Raw genomic sequence first — 23767 nt, forward strand, 5'->3', positions numbered from 1 at the left:
ATTTACTTCCAACTATTTAAACATTGTGAAAAACATGTGTAAAAACATAATGAACAGCGAGAATTTTGAAATCGACTCAGATTACCAATGAATTTTTATGGGTTACGTGTTTGTGTTAGTGGACATATGGAGGGGATACTGCATTTGTTTGTTCGTTTAGAGATAAACATACGCCTGTGTTGGTATGCTTATATATATCTATATACATATTTACGAAATAAACGTATTTTATTTAACACAAAAATACAACGCTCTATTCACAATTTTCTGTATTTATTTACCTTATACTATTTACAATTGGTTTACTAAACTGCACATCACTAAGTAATTAGTTTACTTTTCTGTGCAAATAACAACACATATTACTCACCCATACACCAATGTACTGACTGATCAACATAAATTAGCAATATGTAAATTTATACAAATGACTCTTGTAGGCAAAATAGAAATATACAGTACTTGTTGTAACACGTTATTTTACAAATCATACTACCCAATTCTACTCTTATCTTTCTTTGATAATGTGAATTTTAACAAAATGGTGAGATGATTCTACTTTCTTTCTCATGCATTTCTTACTTTCTTAAAAGTATCAAGATAAAATTCTCATTGAAGTTTAGTTCTTACACAATCCATTGCCAAAATCTATCATTAAAAGTGACATGTTTATTTTTCGTGCATCTATTTTTCCATTATAATGTGTAACAAAAATATTTTAATTCAAATCATTTTCTTTATATAGTGTGTATGCGCACGCGTTACAATAAGATACTTGTAAACGGTCTTTTTCTTCTATATTGTTCCCCTACGCTTCTGTAGATAATTTCTATTATTAGTTTGATTGGCAGAAATTTTATTCTGCCTACTAGTATATCAAATATAATAACTACATAACAGATACGGCTGATAAGAAATATCAACCAATCAGTGTTCTAGTTAAGACAAGTTGATTAACTTACTACTTAAAATCTGTAGGGGAGAGAGGTTGCTTTTGTAGTGATTATTTGTAAATTTTAAAAAAGTGTATACAAATTCTCCTACCCCTTTAAATCTATATTTGAAGGCAACACCTTGTGATTAACCAGTCGGAAGCAAATAAAATAAGAACTTGTATGGATAAATGATTAAAATGTTAATGTAATGTATATTTTATAATTATCAACAGAACCATGTTTCATTAACATTAAATTTACTCTTTCATTTATAAACTTCTCGAGAATTAATACCTTTAGTAATAATGACGACACCTATCATGTCAGAGAATATTAATTATCTTCAAGAAATTTCCATGAAGTATCTGGAAGAAATGATGCGTCTCAAAAATAATTATATGATCAATAATAATGTCAATAACAATGTTGTTCCATGTGAAAGTGTCCCATATACCAATGTATGTGAATTATCTGATTATCAAAGAAACTATTTCACAAATCTATCTTTATATTTACAAAATACCAATGAAAATTTTACTCATATTAATAACAACTCTGTTAGTCGGAGCGATCATGTAAATCGAGAACTTCGGATTAATTCACCGAATAGTTGTAGTAATAATAATAATAATAACAATGACTCTAACAACTGTATATTTAACCTAAAAACTATTAATCATAAGACGTATGATCATCAGCTTCCGTACAATCGACTAAACGAAGATACATTTAAACGACTGGGTAAGTTGTAACAATTCTTTATCATAATTTAATATTATTAACGTTATTATTATCTTTGCCAGTGTCATGAAAATTGTAAGAATGATAGTATTTTAAATCACATATTTATAACTTTCATCTAAGTATATATCGGAACTCTTCTGTTAATTCAAGCTCTATGTAATTTCAAACTATTATGCCTACTCATAGAATGTTAGATTTCATGTTATTACTATCTCGACAAAATAAATCCAGTATTTAATAGTTCAATTCATTTGACGTAAAATCATCAACTTATCGGTTTAAATTCCTCCTTCACTGAATTCATTTCTCAAAAACAGACAGTAAGATTAATTCTCACATAATTTGTCCTTACCACAAATATTTGGTAAATGAGTTATACTAGTATACACTTCAAGAACTTATAACTTTGTATATTGATAGAAATGAACAATATGTTGAATTTGTATTCATTACTTAAAATCAAGGATTTACGAATAGTGTATTGATGTTTTTTTTAATATCAGAAGGGGTTTTGTGGATATTATAGTAATTTTAATAGTTGAGAGCATGAGTCAGTTGAAGCTAGACCACCATGGGAAACCTGGAAGCACTGGACGACCGTTTCGTCCTATTGTGGGACTCAACGGTCTAGAGGTTAAGCACTCACGCGCGAGACTAATAGGTTCTGGGTTCGAATCTCGTGAGGCGAGATCGTGGATGCACACTGCTGAGGAGTCCCACAATAGGACGAAACGCCCGTCCAGTGCTTTCAAGTTCACCATGTTGGTCTAGCTTCAATCGATTCATGATCTCAACTATATAATATACTTTTAATCAAGATCATTGATATTTTTTGTCATGGTATATTATTTCTTCTTTGATCAATCAACATACATGAAAGAAAATGTTAGTATAAAACGTTATAATCACCCTGATTCGGTATTTACAGGCTTGAATAAATTAGCATCATATAATCGTCAGATTATTCAGTGACTGAATAAATCTGTTGAAAGTTTTTTTTGCTTAGCTGTAGATAATCTGTTCGCAATGTGTAAATAATTTAGTAATCATATCATCTTTCACACCCTTATTCTCCCATTCAAATGAAAAATATCTGATTATGAATCTTCATGAATCATTTTAATACAAAATCCATAATAGCCTCGTTTCATACACTGCTGTTAAACACATAACTTATTGAAGAATGTACACTTTGTTTAGAGTTGTTTAAAATATGAATAATAACTTGTTTCCCTCCTGAATTAATTGCTATGCTATTACATCTATCTAATTGTCTTTTCTGATTGTATGAAATTATTTGTTCCGAGAATATTTGTAATTTTGCTCTTAGCTCCATACTGTTTGAAGATAGATAAGCAATGTTCAGGTTTATAAAGAGTACGAAGTAATTCTAGATAAATTCATTATAGGGTCTAATCGAATAGAGTAATTAATTATACCGGCAAATTTATATTTATCCAAAAATGAAATGACTATAAATTATATTACTAACCTTAATAGTATCTGACATGAGATTACTAAAGGTATTCGATAGAAGGTCTTGAACTTAGCTTGATCAAAATATTACAAATTTGTTCGATAAGATCTTATCATTGTTGGGAGGAGAAATACGATATAGCTCACCTACTAGTGACTGATTAGTGTGTTCTCATTTAATTAAATTTAAAGTTAATATTAAATGATCAAAAATTACTTCCCTTAAAAAAACTCAAACAATTCAATGTTAATTAGGTTCTATATAGTTGAAATAAATGATGACTTATGTTTGTGATCACAGCTATTTATTCTGAGATTGCTTTCTCAAAAGTCTAGTCTTTTTCTGATAAATAACATGAAATTTTACCGAGTAATTAAATATAACTTTGTGTACTTGCATTCATGGAGAAATTATTGCATCAGGTTAATGTTACTTTCGGTCTGTTCTAATGAAAATAGATGGAGATAAGGTTCAAACTTGCGTCCTTTCAGTTCACAGATTTATCTTTTAACATGAATAAACATTCACTCATTAATGCTCATAAATCTTGAACCTAGTTTTCAGTCTACTTATCGTTCACTTCTATCATTTTTTTTAATAAAAACTAATCATCCAAGGTTGAGGGAAATGTAAAAAATATTCAGTAATTTCTTTTCAAAAAACTGTTTAAGTTCGTTAGAATGACTGTGTTTCACTTTTTTCGTAATAATGTAACCAAATAAAAGTGAAAACTTTATATTATTTTAGGTAATTTATGAATTATGTTTATAATATAGGTTTTTAGTTTGATTAACTTTCACAGACTAGATCATTTGTAATAGTCTTAATTAGTTGTTTGGACTTTGTCTTATGATAGTAACCACACAGTGGTTTAAAAAACCAAATTTATTCCAGGATTATAACCAACAAACGTCACTGAGTTAATAGTTCTCAACTATTCACTTCTGAATTCGACTGAAGTCTAATTGAACGTCTTTTGTCTTGTATGTATGTTGACTATTTTGGGACACTCCTTCATCGAGGAAATTACTGGAGAAACTTGTAATGTAGTAAAGTACTGAAATTAAGATGCGACTACAGAATACTGATTCGATCGCTAATTACTTTAAATGTGATTTTGTCATCCGCAAAGTGACAGATGAACTCTAATATAGAGTTAAAGACAAGGTAGAAATAACTGTCCAGTTCCTTCCTTAGATAATGTCAGTGACAAGGACTAGTTTCAAAAGATAATCAACTACTACCTGTTCATTATGTCATTTACTGCATTCATAAGTAATTGATTTTGAAACTTGTCATTAATGTGCAATCAAAATCTTATGTAGGATTTAATCCAAGATTTTCAGTTCACACGATGTTAATGATGATTCCAAACCAGAGAATCAGTTTGTATACTAAATTTCAATCAATATATCCAACAATATTTTTGTGATAACTAGTGTTTAGTAGATCTTAGTAGATCGTTTTCCCGAAAGATCTATTACATAATTTATACGAATATTCATCAAGATTAGAACGAATAGCTTGACAAAAATTGGGCGCCGAGTATAGAGAAGTCATTATATGTGAAAATCATATTCGAAATAATCTGAGCGATTGAAACAAATAATTCCAACGTTTTGTCCAGCTAACTTCTCTATTTAATATAATATGGTATTACATATTTTAAAAGACACAAATTTAGTTGAATACAGCTCAACAAAAAAATAGAAAAAAATCACTGATACTGAATAAGTTCTCAAATATTTTTATTTTTGTGAATATAACTCACTTTTGTGCTATGTGACTATATATATGTCACTATATATATATATACAACATATATACATACATGCATTCACGAAGATAAAAAAAAATGATTTTTCATACCTGTTAAATAGAACTCAGTATAAACAACGTTAGAAAAATAATAGAAAGAAAAGTGAGTTCTCATCAGTTTCTATTTTCTTTTTAAAAACCAGAAGGGGTTTTGTGGAGATTTCAGTATTTTCATAGTTGGAAGCATGAGTCAATTGAAGCTAAGTTGATTTAGATTGACTGATTATTCTCATTATCAATAATTGATATTAACTGGTAGGATGTTATAAAGCAAAATGAATTTGATAGTTGACTTGTCCCAGTTTGGTATTCATTTCCAGGATGTAGTTTTGAAGAAGCGAAGAAATAAAATGTCAGTTGTTCTGACTTAAATAAAAGGTTCTTTACCATTGAGTCAAGTTATGTGATTGTATAGCATTTTATCTTTATCCACTTTTTATGCTTCTGTAGTATACTGATGTGATTGATTATTAATATTTTGAATAACTTGAATTTATGAATATAGAACTTGTGGAGAACCTAATGAAAAGAATATCAGAGGGGGTTTTGTGGATATTATAGTAATTTCAATAGTTGAGATCATGAGTCAAATGAAGCTAAACCACCATGGAAAACCTGAAGGTGGTGGACGGCTGTTTCTTTCTACTCTGGTACTCCTCATCAGTGCGCATTCACGATCCCATCTCGCGAGATTTGAACCCAGTACCTACCAGTCTTGCACGCGAGCGCTTGACCAATAGACCACTGAGTCGGCATCCTACGGTGTTAATGTCTAACTCCAACCGATCCGCGAAATTGAGCGACACATCCACCACTGTCTTCAGTGAGTTACTATCTCACGACAGACCCGGGTAAACTCCACTGGTCACTGCTTCTCACAAGAATTTCCGGAAATATCCCTTGAAGCCAGTCACTAATGAGCATATGTTGATTAATATCAGAAGGGGTTTTGTGGATATTATCGTAATTTTACTAGTTGAGATCATGAGACTAATAGGTCCTGGGTTCGGATCTCACGAGGTGGGATCGTGGATACTCACTGCTGAGGAGTCTCCTAGTAGGGTGAAACGACCGTCCAGTGCTTCCAGGTTTTCCATGGTGGTCTAGCTTTAATTGATTCATGATCTCAACTATTGAAAAGAATATCCTTTATTTATATATCCATATTTTAATTGTAAAATGATGACCAGATTGTTAGGTTCAAAATTTCTCCAACATACAAATATTTATTTAATGATCGTTGAATATAGAATTTTTTTAATGAAAAACCTATTCAAAGTATTATGGTCAGTGGTAATAAACAGAAAACTCTGGACTTACGTTTTATGAAAAATGACACTCGTCTGTGAGCCATATCTACAACCTTGGAGGAACTGATCCAATCATCAGTGAGATTCACACCTATGTCAAGTAGTGTTAGTCAAGCCCACTACTGGTGAACTATTCAAATAGATGACTAGCCACCCGGTCCCTTTTTTGATTTATTTGAAGGATTTGATTCATTTAACGTGATATTCATGACAGAATCAGCATCGACTAGTATCGATATTAAAAATCTGAATATTACTGACTCGATACACTCTGATTTAGAAGTAATTTAGGGATTATTAGTTTGAAAATGTTAGTTTTAACAAAATTTGATCAAAGAACTATAATCAAACAGTTGTGGCTATTATGTTAGTTGGGTTGTAACTTTCAGCCTTTGATAGGTTTACATTTAGCCTGAACGTACTTTGTGTGCTGGAGGAGTGTGATAAAAGCTAGAAAGGAAAAGAACAAGAGGAAAAGTGAGCCGGTGACTTAGTAAGTACTCAGATTTTCTACTGAAAGCAATTAACAATGATTCAATCGTAAGTTTAAGACAATCCGATGTCGAAACTGTAGGTTGATAGCGTAGGTTTTCGAATTTTATTACAGGGTAAATACCTGAATTTGAAGTAGATATTTGTTCACGTGATTAATCTCTATAAGAACCATAATTTGTTTACGTAATAAATACATTTTTGTCATAAGTAACTTCTCCTCATTATGATGATTAATTAGGTCTTTTGTATGTCTGTATCCATGACTTAATAGTCATTAAGCTTAATCGGGAAATCCATCATTTATGGGTCGTTAATAGTGTGTTACTTGTTAGCACTGTTATTATTTATTGACTTGTACATCATGGCAACTAGATATCGTCATTTCACCTAACTGTGACTAGCACATATATATGTCAACTCTTTGATTGATTTCCTTCTGACCAACCCACATAAGTCTAATACATAGGAAAGATAATACTGATGATAGTGACCATAAAAATAATGATGATGAATACTGACTTCAGTAAATTACTGTTCGACCTTAAGAATTTCACAACTGATTGTCTCTAAAAAAAAAACAGTCTTAGATACTTGATTTCACTTAGATATTGTAAACAATTTCATAACGTAGAGAAACAAACAAACACGTGGACATTCTTAGTCAGAAAATGGTTTTCGAAAAAATGCTTGATTAAACTGATAAACTGTTTACAATCAGGATTTTTAAACTGCTTACTTTAATGAACTAGTAACTTTCCTTCCACTAATGTACTGGCATATTTATGAATGGGTGAATAAATGTGAGCATGCGTATGTATGTATATGCAAATATTTTCAAGTGTCTTGATCACAATTAAGAGAATTGAAGATAAAGTTGTTTCTGAAAGATTTCGAATAACGTTATTCTACCTATAAAATACTCTATATTGACAAAATGAAACAGGAAATAATACTTAGAAGTAAATAAATCCTGGAAAGAGATGAGGTTAGGGACGAAAGAAGATTAAATGGATTGTTTTTTGTTGTCATAAAAGTTTCCTTTAACAATAGTGAAGAAATTTTCTTTACACATTAGCTGCATATTAACGATGACAATGGAGGAATATTAAGAAAAAATTAAGATGAAAAATATTGTCCATTGGATATTACCTCACCTCTCATCGAGAGGTTTAAAAGATCTTGGTTCGATATCTGCTGGTTTTATACCTGTAGATTCCTGGAGTCATATACTAAAACAAAACCGCTGCTTTGTGCTGCATGGTTATAAGTAATTTTCCGACAAATATCACCCCATAACTATGATGACTTCAAAAAGATATTTACTAATATGCAATAGTTATTCATTACTAAGATTTGATCATGTTTGAACTTTATTTAGAATCAATTATATTTGAAAAAGTGAATCACTGGATTTTCGATTCTGCAAATTAACTGGTATTATGAAACATTTCAAGTCCAGAGTTCGTTTCCATATGGGATCATAGTTGAAAAGTTCCAAACCAAGATAAACCAACTTTTCATTGCTCTCTCTTTACATTCCTCTCTTCTAGTTTCCAATGGCTTTTCAGTTGTCATTAATTTGTTTAAAGTTAATTTTAAATAACATGAATCATTGATCAGTACTATTGTTTAAAACAAATAAATAAAAGTATTAAAGTGACTTAATTTATCATCAACTTTGCTTTGAAATGAAATCTAGTTAACATTTCTACTTTATAGGTAAGCTAATATAACCCAAGTTTATAGATATCGATGCTAATGTTGGACTTGATCGTTCCAAAGAAATTAAGCATTGGGTAGATTGTTAATAATAAATATATTTTCTGTTATATCCCAATGAGTAGAAAATTCGTATTTCTGTTTTTTCGAGACCTAATGCAAGCCACTTCTTCAGAGTAAATAAACGGTCGGAGTAAATTAATACAAGTACAAATAGCACATTGAGTCACAAAAATAATCAGAAATATAATTTTTCTACTCATTGGGATGTAACAAAAATAAATTTATGAATGACGTAAGTTTATTATATGGTTATAAGTTGGATAAATTTGAAATTCCAAACAAATGTAATCAATTTCATAGTTAGAATAATTCAGGACCAAGAATTTACCTGCTTATTGGAGATGTTGTGGACTCTGAGTTGGGTGGATTGGTAATGAAGTTTTTATTTTGTTTTACTAAACTACGTTGTTTGTTAACCATCATTATGTAATCAAATTCCAGGTCAACAGAACAAATTGTGAACTAATTGTGGCAATATTCTTAATAACTCATTTCTTTTTAAAGAGTGTGGTGATAACTTCGCTTAGAAAAACAATAAGAGCTTCATAACCAATCCATCCAGCTCAGAGATCATAATATCTTTAACATCTTCTGAGCTACGAATATTCTGTATCATTTCAAAATAAACATAATTTATTTTCTTATTGAATCTGTATCATTTGTCTGTACACTTTATTAGTAGTGAAATAGCACTGGATGGTCGTTTTGTCCTATCGTGGGACTCCTCCTCCAAGATACGACTCTCGGGATCCGAACCCAGTACCTATCAGTCTCGCTCGCGAACGTTTAACTTATTTATTTGTAGTTAAAGCTTTTTTTAAAGTTTGAAAAAGTTAGAAATAGTACTCATTTTCTACTGACATTAACTAGTTGAATATTTAATTCTAAACATATGTGGTTACATCACTAGGGTGTTTCAATTGAATAAAATAATCTTTAAAAATAAAATTTTGAAACATAAAATTACTGTTGAGAGTAGGAATTGTTATTAGTAATGATTCTGAAGATGAGTTGAATAATGACGACCAAAAGTATATTAGGCTAATGTTGTAAATATTACTAATTATTTATCCATAGTTAAAAACTGCCAATGTGTTAGTCAAATATTGACTGTCTCCCACCAGATTTTGATCAAATTACAATATGGTCAATAGAATATTTGACTCAAAATAGAAATGTAACTTTAGTTGGAGGCAGTTGACAACTGAATTAAAACATTACGGAAAGGGTTAGTTCTTTTAGGGTTACAAATGCAACCTGTTGATAAATACAAGTTTGTTCGAAACTTAATTCCATGGTTTCTCGTAGATTGTGTCCATGCCCCTAACATTAAATATATACAGCTAACTTGATTTCCAACATGAGGATTTATGGAGATTATATTATTTTCACAGTTCAGGAATCCCATACTAGGACGAAACGACCATCCAGTGCTTCCATGTTTTCAATGATGGTCTAGCTTAGATCGACTCGTGAATTCAACTGCGAAAATATTATCTTGATTTACTGATGTATAAATTTTTTTAGTGTAAATAAGCCTTTACTTTAGTGTTAAATATTCATTTCTTGGTTTCCATCATATGACATTAACATGTAGCCATATATTCAATGCTAAAATCTGTTGAGTAAATTTCCGTATCAATTTAAATTATCAATAAGTTTTTAATTATAGCAATTTAATTTCTCTTTTTTAATCAAACATTCACTGACATGCATTCGTTCGTGAGATTTTTTATGTAATGCAATCAGTTGACCTTACTATATTTAATGTATATCAATCAGTAGTTTGGTTTATTTGTCAACATTCATTCATGCTATCATTGGTTTAATGACAAATAATATTACTTAATAACCAAATATAGCCCAAACCTATATAATCGGAAGCAATAAGAATCTGTAAGAGTGATATGAAGTAATGACTAGATAGATTAAGGACGACAGCTTAATTCTGTAAACAGTTACTTTCTTAAACCATCCATGACAAAGAGGTTCATAAGTTGCTTTTGTGAAAATTAAGAATACTTTTTAGCTTAGAATGCAGTTTGGGAAGATGTTATGTTCTTTGAACTAAATGGCTTAGTTCTTCTGAAGTATATCTTGATGTCTATAAAGATAACAAAACTTAGCGACTATACTATGCAGCCAAAAACACATGACACTTCCAAAATGCCCATAATGAGCCATAAATATTCACTGTTATCTCAAAATTATCTGAGCTCAGCACATTTTCTAGTATTCAAAAAGGAGAGGACCTGTCTAGGAACAAAGCTCCCATAAGAAAACATTTATATTTTCTTCACGAATAAACAGTTCAACCGAGGGGTACAACACCTCTGAAAAAGTTTCTTTAGTTCCTTTATTGTGAAATAGTAATTATCATTATTTTATCACTTTTTTATTAACTATTCACGTTTTCTGTTTATCGAGGTAAGTATTTTAATTTATCATTGTATTTTATCATTTCTCTCTCTACATTTAAAATTATCTTTAGATATATCCAAGGAATTAACCAGAAATTTTGATCAATGCTGTACAGATAATCATTTCAATCAAACCCAATCAAATCAATCAGCTTATGGAAATTTCTGTGCACAATTACAACAGTATTTAATATTAATATGTGAATGGCTTAAACGTACATCTATTAGTACCGGTCCTACAAATATGACATCAACTGTCACTAATACTATTGCTAATAATACTACTGCTAACATGAATATTAATAATAAAGACAAAATGAACTGCACGTACAACTGGATACCTTCCGTCACATTATCCCCATGTTCCACTTCTTTAACAGTATCCCCTAACAGTATGACGCATTTATCAGATACGAAGAATAATCATTCATCAAATAATCTGTCTAACATTTCCACTTATTCCTCAACAGTAAAAAGTTCAGCGTTCTCTTCTTTTACTTCATGTTGTAGTTCATGTGTCTGCAGTGCTTCTTCATCATTATCATCATCTTTCCTTACAACAACACCTTCATCATTGAGAAATTCAAATGATTATACAAATACATCTCCAATTAATACCAGAGATCAAGCAAATATAACAAATTCCATTCAAAATATATCAAATGACATTTCAGAAAACGATCATTTATCCAATCATATTGATCGTATTGAACCAATATTGCCTAAAATTGTAATGAGCGATGTGGGAGGCGGAATTACAAACTGTAAACATCAATATCAACCAGATCAGTATACAAAATTAACCGATAATTTTACTGAAAAAATGTATCAAAATATTTTATTTTATTACTACTATTATATAAATTATAATCATTGGAAAAATGAGAACATCACTAATATTTCTAATGTTAATATTATCCACGATCATAGTAACTATATGACACCGACAGAGTTTACTGTAATGGCAAATGAAAAGCAAAGCGATTTACATAAAATAAATAATAAACTTCTTACTTCAAATGATATAAGTAGTAGTAATTATCCTAATAATACGACTAATAACGATTATGATAGTAGACTTAGTGATTATACACAGAAAATAATGCTTAATTATAAGAAATTATTTGATCAATATTCGAGTGAAAGAATCAATTCGAATATATTGACAGAAAGTGCTATGACACCAACAACAATCTCACCATCTAATATACCTGTGATAATTAATAATCTAACAATTAACAATAAATCGATTACTTCAATTAATAATAATGGTGAAAATGATCTTGATGATGTTCATGATGATGTTGATAATTCTCATTTATTAAATTGTCAATTAAATCAATTATTTTATTCATTTACATGTAATTTACAGAAATTAGCAATGACATACCCGAGTAAAAGTGATCAATGTCCAATAAACTCACAAAATACTAAACATTCACATCATCTTAATCATATTCAACAATATAAACAACATTTAACCACAGGTAAACGATGTTATAAAACTAATCGTGAGAATACAAGACTACGAAAAGGTAAGCTAATAAGATAAGAAAAATTCTATATGTAAATCACATAAGCTTAGTGGATGGAATTTATGGATGAATCAATCAGACTTAAGGTAGCAGGTCTTGGAATTTCGCATGAAATTTATCCACTCTTATGACTAAATACCATTTCAGCATTATAGGTGATATCAATTCGTGATGAAAACATAATATATAATTTTCAACCCTAACGTTCAACTATGAAACCAAATCCTAATTCCTCGTTCTAATCCATAACCCTCATTCAACTCTATCAATATGGTGCACATTTTTAAAGTCGTTTTAGCGTTGCTCAAAGGTCGTCCGTGAATTATAGTCTCACCAAATTTAGTTTTATAGATTTAATTTTAAGTTATATTTTTTGTGAGTAAATTACTGGTAATATCAAACTATAGAAACTGAAGTTGATGGTTAGGAGCTATCTGTGAATTTACGATTCATAATAAGTTGAAAGTCAACCCTTATAAATAATAACAATAAATGTTATATACTGACTTAAAACATTCGCAATGAAATGATATTAACTAATTACTGAGATATCTCAGCATGTGAAACATGATAATAACTTAGTGATTTAATTATTCAAAGTTTGAATATGTTTAGCGAAATTGAGATGTAGTTCTAAACAAAATAAAATATAAATCTTTATAAACCTGTTTTTAGAAAAAAAACCCAGTTTGTTTCTTCACAGGATGGAAGATAAGCTTTTGTTAAATTAATGATTGTTAATTAGCATGAGATTTGAATCCAAGGTTTACTGACAATAACCTCAATAGGATCTATCATTTCAAAGAAATACTATTCTTTTTTATAGTAGCTATGTGATGAATTTCCACAAGTTCCAATTAAAAAAACTATCGTATATATAATTATTTAAGTTGGTGATGAGATAGAAACTTATATGCAACAATGAATAATGATGAACGTAGGATGAAATTATACAGGTGGATTTTGACTCAACAATCTCATTGCTTCAATGTGTATATTGGTGAGAATATAATTTATGGACGAACCAATCAGATATAAAACAAGTCTTGAATTTTGACACGAAATTCATTCATTTGGCTAAATAACGTTTGAGCGTTTTAGCTTATGTCAGTTCGAGATGAAAACCCTAAATCTAATTCTCAACCCTGAACATTAAATGCAAATCATAATAAAGATTCCTTGCAGTGCTTTATAGCCTTCATTTCGTCCTAATTAGTAGGTGGGCGCCCTCAAGGTCACTGTAGCGTCGCTCAAAGACCATCCATAAATTATAGTCTCAACACAAATATTTTTTTTGTATATTCGGGTTGTGAATGAGGGTGGAAAACAGGAAATATATGCTTCGTTCTATTCGGTACTCATCGGACCTGAGCACCAATATTGGTTTTCAAATTCAACATATGAAGTGGAACAGCTTCGTTATTTATTTATTTATTTATTTAAACACATAAATATTGGTACAAAGGGGCAGCAGATATATATGCGCCACACAAATCTCATTTGTTTTATGTGACGGCTGTGATACTGCCCGGGTGCCCAGACCGAAGCAGGTGGCTTTCTCAGGAGGCCACACCCGGAGCCTTTGACCTAAAGGTCTGATCCACAAGGAAGTGGAGCAGCGTGAGGAAATGTAGTCTCATGGTGACCAGTGACCAACGATTGATGCATACGCCATTTATTTCCTCAGGATCCTGGAGCCCATATGCACCATTTGTTTGGAATCAGGGTTTTCCAACTCCCCTAGGTGGACCCTCCGTATCCACCAACCCTCGTCCTCTCGATTTTGTAAACAACACCTCCGCCACGAGAAGGCAATGAGTAGGACTTCCCTGATAGAGGCTTTATACGCATGGGCCGTGTGAAAGCATTTCGAGAGAAAGGGCGGCCCCTCCCCACTCTCGGCTATACCAGGGCATTTGGGGGAAGCTATTTAATGTTTACTTGTTTTCAATGATTTTCAAGTAAGTGTTGAGTTTGCGATGAAAAGTATCTTCTTTAATGCAAAAAAAAATTACAACATTACTTGATTTCATTTCTAACCATTTTTGACTTTTAAAAACAAGTAGTGGACTAATGAATTGGCAACTAAGGCATTTAACTTTCAATTATTTTATCACAGGTTCAAATTTATTTCATTAAATTCAGTATAGAAAGTTGTGTATTTCAATTAATTCTCTTATACACAAAAAAATGTAGCTAAATATATATTTCTAAATTATAATTTATTATTTTTATTTATTATAGATAAACGTTTCGACTTTAAACATTTAGCTCAATCATGTGTTGATTATGAAGTAAATGATATTCATTTATCAAATTCATCGTCAATGTATCAAACAGAATGTTCTCGGGAAAAACAACTGAAAAATCAATTTTTTGACAATAATAATAATAATAATAATCAACATTTGATTAGGACAAAAAATAATCCAATTAAACCCATGGAGAGAAAACAGTTCAAGGATGATAAAGATGGTCATTTTGTTGAAGCACATTTAAAAACTGCAAATTCAAGGTAGTTAAAAATTAAACTGCTGTTATTTCTTGTAATAAATTAATTTTAGATTAGAAGGGGTTTTATGGAGGTTTTAGTATTTTCATAGTTGAATTCATGAGTCAATTGGAACGCACTGCTGAGGAGTTCCATAATAGGACGAAACGGCCGTCCAGTGCTTCCAGGTTTTCGATGGTGGTCTAGCTTCAACTGACTCATGATTTCAACTATAAATTAATCTTATTATAAATTCTGAAACATAAAAATGTAACTTTTACTAATTTTAAATAAAAGTATTAAGTCTATTTCAAGAAAATTTCTTGAAAATCTCATCATTATTGTATCGTTTAGTACGTGATAAGTTTAAGTGCAACTTTCTGTTATCTCTGTCACTGTCATTTCTACAGAGTCCGTAAATAAATTGGACTTGATAGTGAGTCCCCAAATCCAACGTTATGTAATGGGAATACAAAGACTGATGATAAGAATTTTTTGACTCCCAAAATAAATCAAATTAATGTATGTATTTATTTATAGTCAAATTTGTATAATATAAATTGAATAGTATTTAACACTAATTAATTGGTAACTTGCTATGTGAACGCATATATAATACCATACAACTAAGCATCTATCATCGACAAATATAACTAATTTACTAAGTCATATAATTAATTTTTGTTAAGATATGATTACCCTTTTACAGACGATTTGAAAAAATCAATTCCATATATTATTCACACTCCAGTTGATTACGTCATTGCTTTTCATACATTAACAGCAAACTCATGACCCTACTAGGAGTCGAATTCATCACCTTCAGGTCTCAATCTGTCAAAAATACTGTCAATAAATGTTTTATTACAATATTTATTTAATACAACTTAGTAACTAAGATCATATTTAAGTAATTGGCTTTCAGTTATAATTCATGTATGCAACGGTCGAATATTATTCAGCTGCTCTAATAAAAGTAAGCATGGAGGCTGAATATCGATTGCCACATACATTTCTTCCATCAAAGTATGTTCAAATAAAAAAATATCTTACATAGTAGACAGATAGCTGAAAACAATAACAACTTAAACATATTGTCTTCAATTTTAAACAATTTACATGATGATTTTCTTTTTGTAGAACAGCTTGAAATTTACTATCCTTATTTTTTCATAAAACTGATTGGGACTGTAGTGAACGAGAACACGAGTGGGGACAATCAAATGTATTTAAACACAAATTACAGACTATCTCACTAAATTCTGATAACCATACAATAAACAGTTAATTTGCAAAATAACAATCAATTGTATCAATCTTAATTGTTCCTTCTGCAAATATCAGTCCATCTTCCCTGATTTCATTGTTCATGCATTTTCCTACCCATTGCGCTTCATTCCTGTTCTTTCCTTATCGAACTTCTGCTAAAATACATTCTACGTCTGACCATCACCATATACTACTTATGTGGATATAATTAGACCACACCACAGGACCATTGAGTATTGAAATTAGAGATACTATTCTCCCAAAGATTATTTCATTAGATTCGTAATATACTACTACTAATGCTTATAATAATATTAGTAATTTTATCCGATATCAATTCAATTACACTTTTAATTAAATAGTTATATTATTTCATCATAGTTATTATCGATTTTAATTAACTATTACGACGTGCTTCACCAATAATAAAAGTATAACTATCATCTTGAATCTATAATCTCTCGTATATTCATATCTATTTGTGTATGTTTTTCAGTGCGTACACTGATATTTATCTATATTTACATTTATACACTTGTGTTTGCACATGTCTGTCTACATGAATTATCAAGGGATTAGAAGTAGTTTAGATTTTGCGCATTCATGTACACACAAAAAAATGCATAATATACATAGTTTATTTATATTTTGTACAGAAGGGTTGATACTTTTATTCCACACAAAAAAAAAGTTTTTAAATACAATGTAACAATTTAGTTGTGTTTTTTTTTAAAAAAAAACAACACAACTAAATCTTAACCTAAATTGTATCTGTACCTTTTGTTGTTGTTTAACACAAAAAATAACAGTTATTTTTTTGATTATTGTAAATTATGCACAATAAACCGATTTACTGACCATCTTCTAATATTGACTAATTAAAAGTTTCACTCACTGATCAGGAAGTGAATTGAATTTTTTTTCGAAAAATATTTAAAAAAACTGAATATATTTTCATATTTTTTCTAAAAAAAAGAAAAAAAGAAAAGAAGAAATTCATGTGTGTGTAAGCAAGCTGCTTCAATTTTATCAATCAACCGATTATCTCTAATTAATCATTTGATTGACTAACGAATATCGCAAACTAGTACTAGCATTGTATGGTATATATCTGTGTATGTGTGCATATGGATGACTATACATAGATACATGAAAATATATAAAGATATGAATAACAAAAAAAGTTACCAATTCGATAGGATTTCTTTTATAAATGTTACTTATCGGAATCTGTAATTTATACTGAAAAAGAAATCTACTATTATATAATAAATAGATTCATCTTAAAAACACGTATACATATGAAATTTTAATTATGCTTACAAACAAAATGTCAGAGAGATAATCATTTATGAAATAATGAGTTTAAATTGGTGAACGGTTGCTCAAACATCGTGGATCAGTTGAAGTTAGACATTAACACCGTTGGATGCTGGCTCAGTGGCCTATCGGTTAAGTGCTCTGGCGCGAGACTGATAGGTCCCGGGTTCAAATCTCGCGAGTGTGGGATCGTGGATGCGCACTGCTGAGGAGTCCCATAATAGAACGAAACGGCTGTCCAGTGCTTCCAGGTTTTCGATGGTGTTCTAGCTTCAATTGGCTAATGATTTCAACCATGAAAACACTGAAATCTCCACAAGACCCCTTCTGATCTATTATTGGAATCTGTAATTTTTTACCAAAAAATATTTACTATTATATAATAAACAGATTCATCTTAAAAACACGTATACATACGAAATTTTAATTATACTTAGTGTCAGAGAGATAATCATTTAGAAATAATGAGTTTAAATTCCATTTAATAATTAATATAGATTCAATTAGATTTAAACAAGCCATATTTAGTCACTTTTAATGTCACTTTTCTCTTATGTAATGAATTCGTATTCAGTATAATATGTTATCATCAGATCAAACTTATAGTATACAGACTTGAGTTATTTGTGTTTGTGTGCATTTCTTTCTTCGTGACTAATACCCCTGAACTACTCATGTTATATGCTTTTTATATACACTACGAATATATCAAGATATATTGGCTTCTGAGTTCAGTGTCACCATGGTAACACTAGATTATCACATATAACACAAACTACTGTGATAAATTTTTTTGAGAGGAATAAATTTTTTCTAATTTTTACCGAACGTGTTAAATCACTCATATTTTATATTCTATAAATATTCAAAACTGAATGTGCTGGTATTTTTCTAATTGAATAAAAGTATAAAACTAATTAAGAATCACATATTTTTTTAAAAGGAAATGCTTAGCTGAACAAACTTAAATAATTGACTATCTAAGAAGATATCAAAATAATGAGTTTAATTGATAAGATACCTTGGATTTAGACATTTGGACTACTAACCCAATACTCTATAAATTAAGCTACCAAACTCAGCTTCAAGCGATATTTCTATACATATGACCATGACTTTTCAATTTTATGTAAAAATAACCTTATTTAACATCAGATATCCAAGCCAATCTCAGAGTTAATGGTTTAGTCGTATGACAATCAGATAAATTACTCAATAGTATGAGCCATATAATTCAGTTTAACTGAATACTGTGAACTGGTAATATGAGGATAAATAGTGTTCAATTTAATCATTTATATTATTCTTTAATCAAAGTATATTTATTACTAGATTAAGGTCCCAGAGTGAATATCAACTCTGAGATGCACGTACATCCAGTTGACGAGTCTTAAATAGGACGAAACACACGTCCTGGATTCCACTGCTAGCCACTATCCATCATTGCTTATAAAGCTTGTGACTTCAGGCAATATCAAGGCAGTCCGCACAGGATGCACATATGCCAACAAGAGACTGATCAATTGCAGTCCTAAATAACAATGGGAAGATACAAGTAAACAACAAGTGAGGATTAAGATAACATCTTCTTTTATTAAAATCTCGTGATTTCTCAATAGTTTCAAATATATCCATACAGAATAAATAGATTGTGAACATTATCTGGTCGAATCCGTGAGGTATGAACAAATAAATAACAATTTCTCAACCTTATGCTAAACTAAACTATCAATATATGCTATATATACTTTGATTTAATTAATGTAAACTTATTTCCTTATAATCAGTATAACATACCTGTACTACTTATGTTATTTTAGTAATGTTCTTTGTTAGAATATGAACGTATATTGTTTAGTTGACCAAATGTTGATGTTTTTTGCTTTTTTTTCTCATTTTTTGTTGTTGATTGTTTCACTTGGATAGATTACGTGTAAATTATGGTCGATTAATTAATGCGAAAGAAGACAAATCAAATCATAGTGGACCACGTCGAAGGTAATTATTTTGAGATGATGTTTATATATATATCTGGTCGTCCATAGTATATATATATATATATGAGTGTGAAAGATTAGACAGATAATTATGGTTATCAGAGTGGACTAGTTGTACGTTTGTAAAATGCAACCTTTAAAAGTCTACTTCTATTTGAGTTAGGAAATAATTTTCTCTAAAATGAAAATAAAAGCTTTACAGATAAATCATTGAAATCAGTGGAATCAATATCACGGAGAACATTAACGTTAACTACTAATTTCCTTGGTACTGTCAAGATTACAATATATCATCTGTACATGAACTGCACCATAAGGAAATATAATTTTAGTTAATTTCATTCATCGTTCTAGATTAGCAGTTTAGTGTTTAAAGTATATAATTTTCAACTACTCTATTGTATGTTCCATCATCATTCCACTTCCTTTGGTTTGAACAGCCAGATATTATTAATATTTGCAATTATACACTTAGATGATTACAATATAAAGTCATGGTGTATAACTCGGTAAACATATTTGTTATTATCGAGAAAATTAAAAATAAAAACATCAACTCTTTGTGTATTAATATTTCTTTCATTGAAATTGTTGAATACATTTTGAAAGTATTAAGATCAGTATACTGTAGGAATTCTTACTAAGGCTACATTTTACAATAGAACATATCGTTTTAGTTCTATAACGACATATCTATTATCAAATAACAGTAGCAATGAATTCTTTGCTGAAGACATATTCTTGATTAGGTTGTTTATGCCGAAGATAGAGAATAACTCGTTGGGTGATATAATTGTTACATGATTTTTATTGAGATCATGAACCGATCAATGTTAGGCTACCATTACAAACCTGGAAGCACTGAATTACTGTCTTGTTCTAGTATGGGACTCATCAGCAGTGCGAATCCACGACCCTGCACATGGGACTTGAACCCAGGACCTTCGGTTTTGCGCATGAACACTTAACCTCCAGACCACAGAGCAGGAATCCAACGATATTAAATAATTACAATCTCAATAAATAATTATGAATATGAATGACGAAAAATGTAAAATCTCACTTGTAATCAATAAAATTAAGTAAATATGGAAATCGGACTCTAAGACAACTTATACCTTATACATATATTGAGTAAACCTCAAGTACACCGTTTTTTTATTTGTCTATTAGAAAATGATTTCATTTTAATCGTAAATAAATAATTTCTATTGAGTAATATTTCTTTATTATGTGTTGTTTATTCTACCTATAGAGTGCGTAAACAATATATATGTAGATTCTGTTTACGTCAGTTTACCAAATCGTATAATCTATTAATTCATGAGCGTACACATACGAATGAGAGACCATTTCCTTGTGATGTTTGTGGCAAAGCATTTCGTAGACAAGATCATTTAAGAGATCATAGGTAAGTTAGCTACGTTTTACACAAGCATACTAATAACGAATTTCCATGTTAATTTTATAAATTGTGCACAAAATAATCTGTTTTTAATTCCACATTTTAAAATAATGATACATGTTTGTTGCATATATGGGATGTTTTATTAATGTGATGTGTTCCCAATCTAACTGATTCAATAATATCTAGTTGGAATATGTTGTTTGATATGATAGTAAAAGTTTTTAAACGAGTGTTTTCTTTTGACAAATTATAAGTAGCTATTAACAGAGGAGAAATGTAGGATAAATTCATTCTATAGTTTCTCTGCAATTCTAATATAACTAGGAAATACTACATTAGGTGGTGGAGATTTGTAGTTCAGGTGGATCGTTTGGTCTAATTTAGAGAACGAAACTTTATTATGTTCCATCCCTGGTTGGATTGTAGTTAGCGTCTAGTGTATGACAAAATTCCAAGTATGTCCTAGATGTTATCCATACAAAATATAGAGAAATACTCTTCGAGCTGAATTCCTCTATTCAGCTATTCAATTAAATAAAAACTCTGATAGATAATAAAAATACAGTTAAATAGATGCACCTTCAGTTGTATATAACAAGTTAAATATCAATATAATAGAAATCACTATAAACATGCCACAAGTATTCGGAGTTTAACTACACCTTAGCCAGTAACACCTTTTATGATTGAAACGTGCCAATCCAGTGAAATCAGAAGTCAGAAGAGAAGACGTTCGAGGATATATTTGATAGGCTATCGATACATGGAAAAGTGACTGATCTAAGCTGGCTAGCGGTTGTAATAGAAGTGGAGCACAGCGTACTCACTCGTGATCTGGCGCGGACAAATGACCGATAGCCTTTAATGTTACATTCACTAGACAATAGTGAATATTCAGTAATATTTTTGTTATTTCAACGTAATTTTCCTCAAGATTTGATATCAGTTGAAAAAATTGCTCACAGCTAGGAAATATTGAAAGTCAGTTTTATCTAGATCCCATGATACTTCTCTGTATTACGTACACATAATTATATAGTTAAAATATTTCTAATTTAACACGATACACATTTGACTACTGCTCATCAACCATATATATATGTTCAGTAAATGATAATTTTCGGATGTTTTATTTGAGTTTTATTGAAGAAGCCCTTATTATCGTAAATAAAATAATAAATGAAGCTATATCTAAGTTTTTGAAACTGAATATATATTTCATACTAATTCAATTAATTAGAAAGAATTCATAATTTCTTGGAAATCTAAACTTTTTTTCATCGATAAGAAATCATGAATTAATGGATAGTTGTTCATTTTATGTTTTAATATTGGTAACAACTTATATGTATAATATCTGAATCTTAGTACTTTAAATATACTTAATATTTAATGAAACTAGAATTATACTCTTGGATAATTAGTGTTACTATCTTTATAGAGATCAGAATCGAATGTCAACAACAATACTTATTATTAACTAGTCATTTTTTAAAAATCTAAACACATAAATATTGGTACAAAGGGGCACCAGATACATATAAGCAACACAAACCTCATTGGATTTGTGTGAGGGTGGTGATACTACCCAGGTGCCCAAACCGAAGTAGGTGGTTTTCTTAGGGGGCTACACCCGGAGCCTTCGATCTAAAGGTCTGATCCACAAGGCAGTGGAGCATCGTGAGGAGATGCAGTCCCATGGTAGTCAGTGACAAACGATTGATTCATACGCCATTTATTTCCTCAGGATCCTGGAGCCCATGTACACCATTTGTTTGGAATCAGGGTTTTTCAACTCCCCTAGGTGGACCCTCCGTATCCACCAACTCTGTTAAAGCGCTCAACACTCGCTTCTCGTCCTCTCGATTTTGTAAACAACACCTCCGCCACGAGAAGGCAATGAGTAGGACTTCCCTGACAGAGGCTGTCTACGCGTGGCCATGTGAGAGCATTTGGAGAGGTAGAGTGGACTCTCCCGACTCTCGACCGTACCAGGGCATTTGGAGGCATTTTTAGTCAAATCATTATTTAATTGATGAAGAAGAGGATGAAATGGTTTAAGAGATAATGATTATTTTTCAACATTCATTTAATTTACTTATATATCATATCTTATTTCGGATTCCTTTTTTTGCATATTCATAGATTTACACATAGTTCAAAGAAACCATTTTTATGTGAAATATGCGGTAAAGGATTTTGTCAATCACATACTTTAGCATTACATCGTACTACACATCAATTAAATCGAATTGATGGTAATTTAATTACTCAAACTAATAATAAAATGAGTATTTCAAATTGCAAACCTAAAAATGGCTATAATCCTCAACATCATTCTCTTTCTTCTTCTGTTTTCTCAACATCACCAGGAGCAACAGCGATAGTAGAGAAAACAACAACATTAAATGTGCCAATTGGTACTTCAGAACTAATCAATTATAAATTCTAAAATCAATATTTAAACAGGATATTCTCATAGATAAGAAGAAATAGTGAAATTGTTCAAGAGATGTACCACAATCAAAAAAAAATGTATCCAAACAAAATGATATTCTTTAACATATGTAAACATACTTCGAGTATACATTTGAACAAATGAAAAGAAGATAGAATTTAATGAACATGACAAAAATATATGTATTCACTTATTTACTAAATAAACGAGTTAAAATATAGAAAAGAACTAACAAGCAGTATTCATAATAATATTCATAATAGTATTATAACTCTATAGATAACTACTAAACAAATAAGACATATGAT

The 23767-nt window shown here is 30.4% G+C and overlaps 1 protein-coding gene across 1 annotated transcript; it reads left to right on the plus strand.

Moving 5' to 3' along the window:
• Positions 1-1240: 1240 nt before the first annotated feature.
• On the plus strand, positions 1241-23453 carry Smp_158490 (putative ras guanine nucleotide exchange factor RasGEFB; the record flags this gene model as incomplete). The annotated part of the gene is made up of 6 exons (XM_018794272.1): positions 1241-1676; positions 11053-12516; positions 14761-15031; positions 19523-19594; positions 20849-21004; positions 23147-23453. The coding sequence occupies 6 exons, from the start codon at positions 1241-1243 to the stop codon at positions 23451-23453; spliced, it is 2706 nt and encodes a 901-aa protein (XP_018648701.1).
• Between the last annotated feature and the right edge of the window lie 314 nt (positions 23454-23767).

This window comes from Schistosoma mansoni, chromosome 1 (genome assembly GCF_000237925.1).
Source record: "Schistosoma mansoni strain Puerto Rico chromosome 1, complete genome".
Lineage (NCBI taxonomy): Eukaryota > Metazoa > Platyhelminthes > Trematoda > Strigeidida > Schistosomatidae > Schistosoma > Schistosoma mansoni.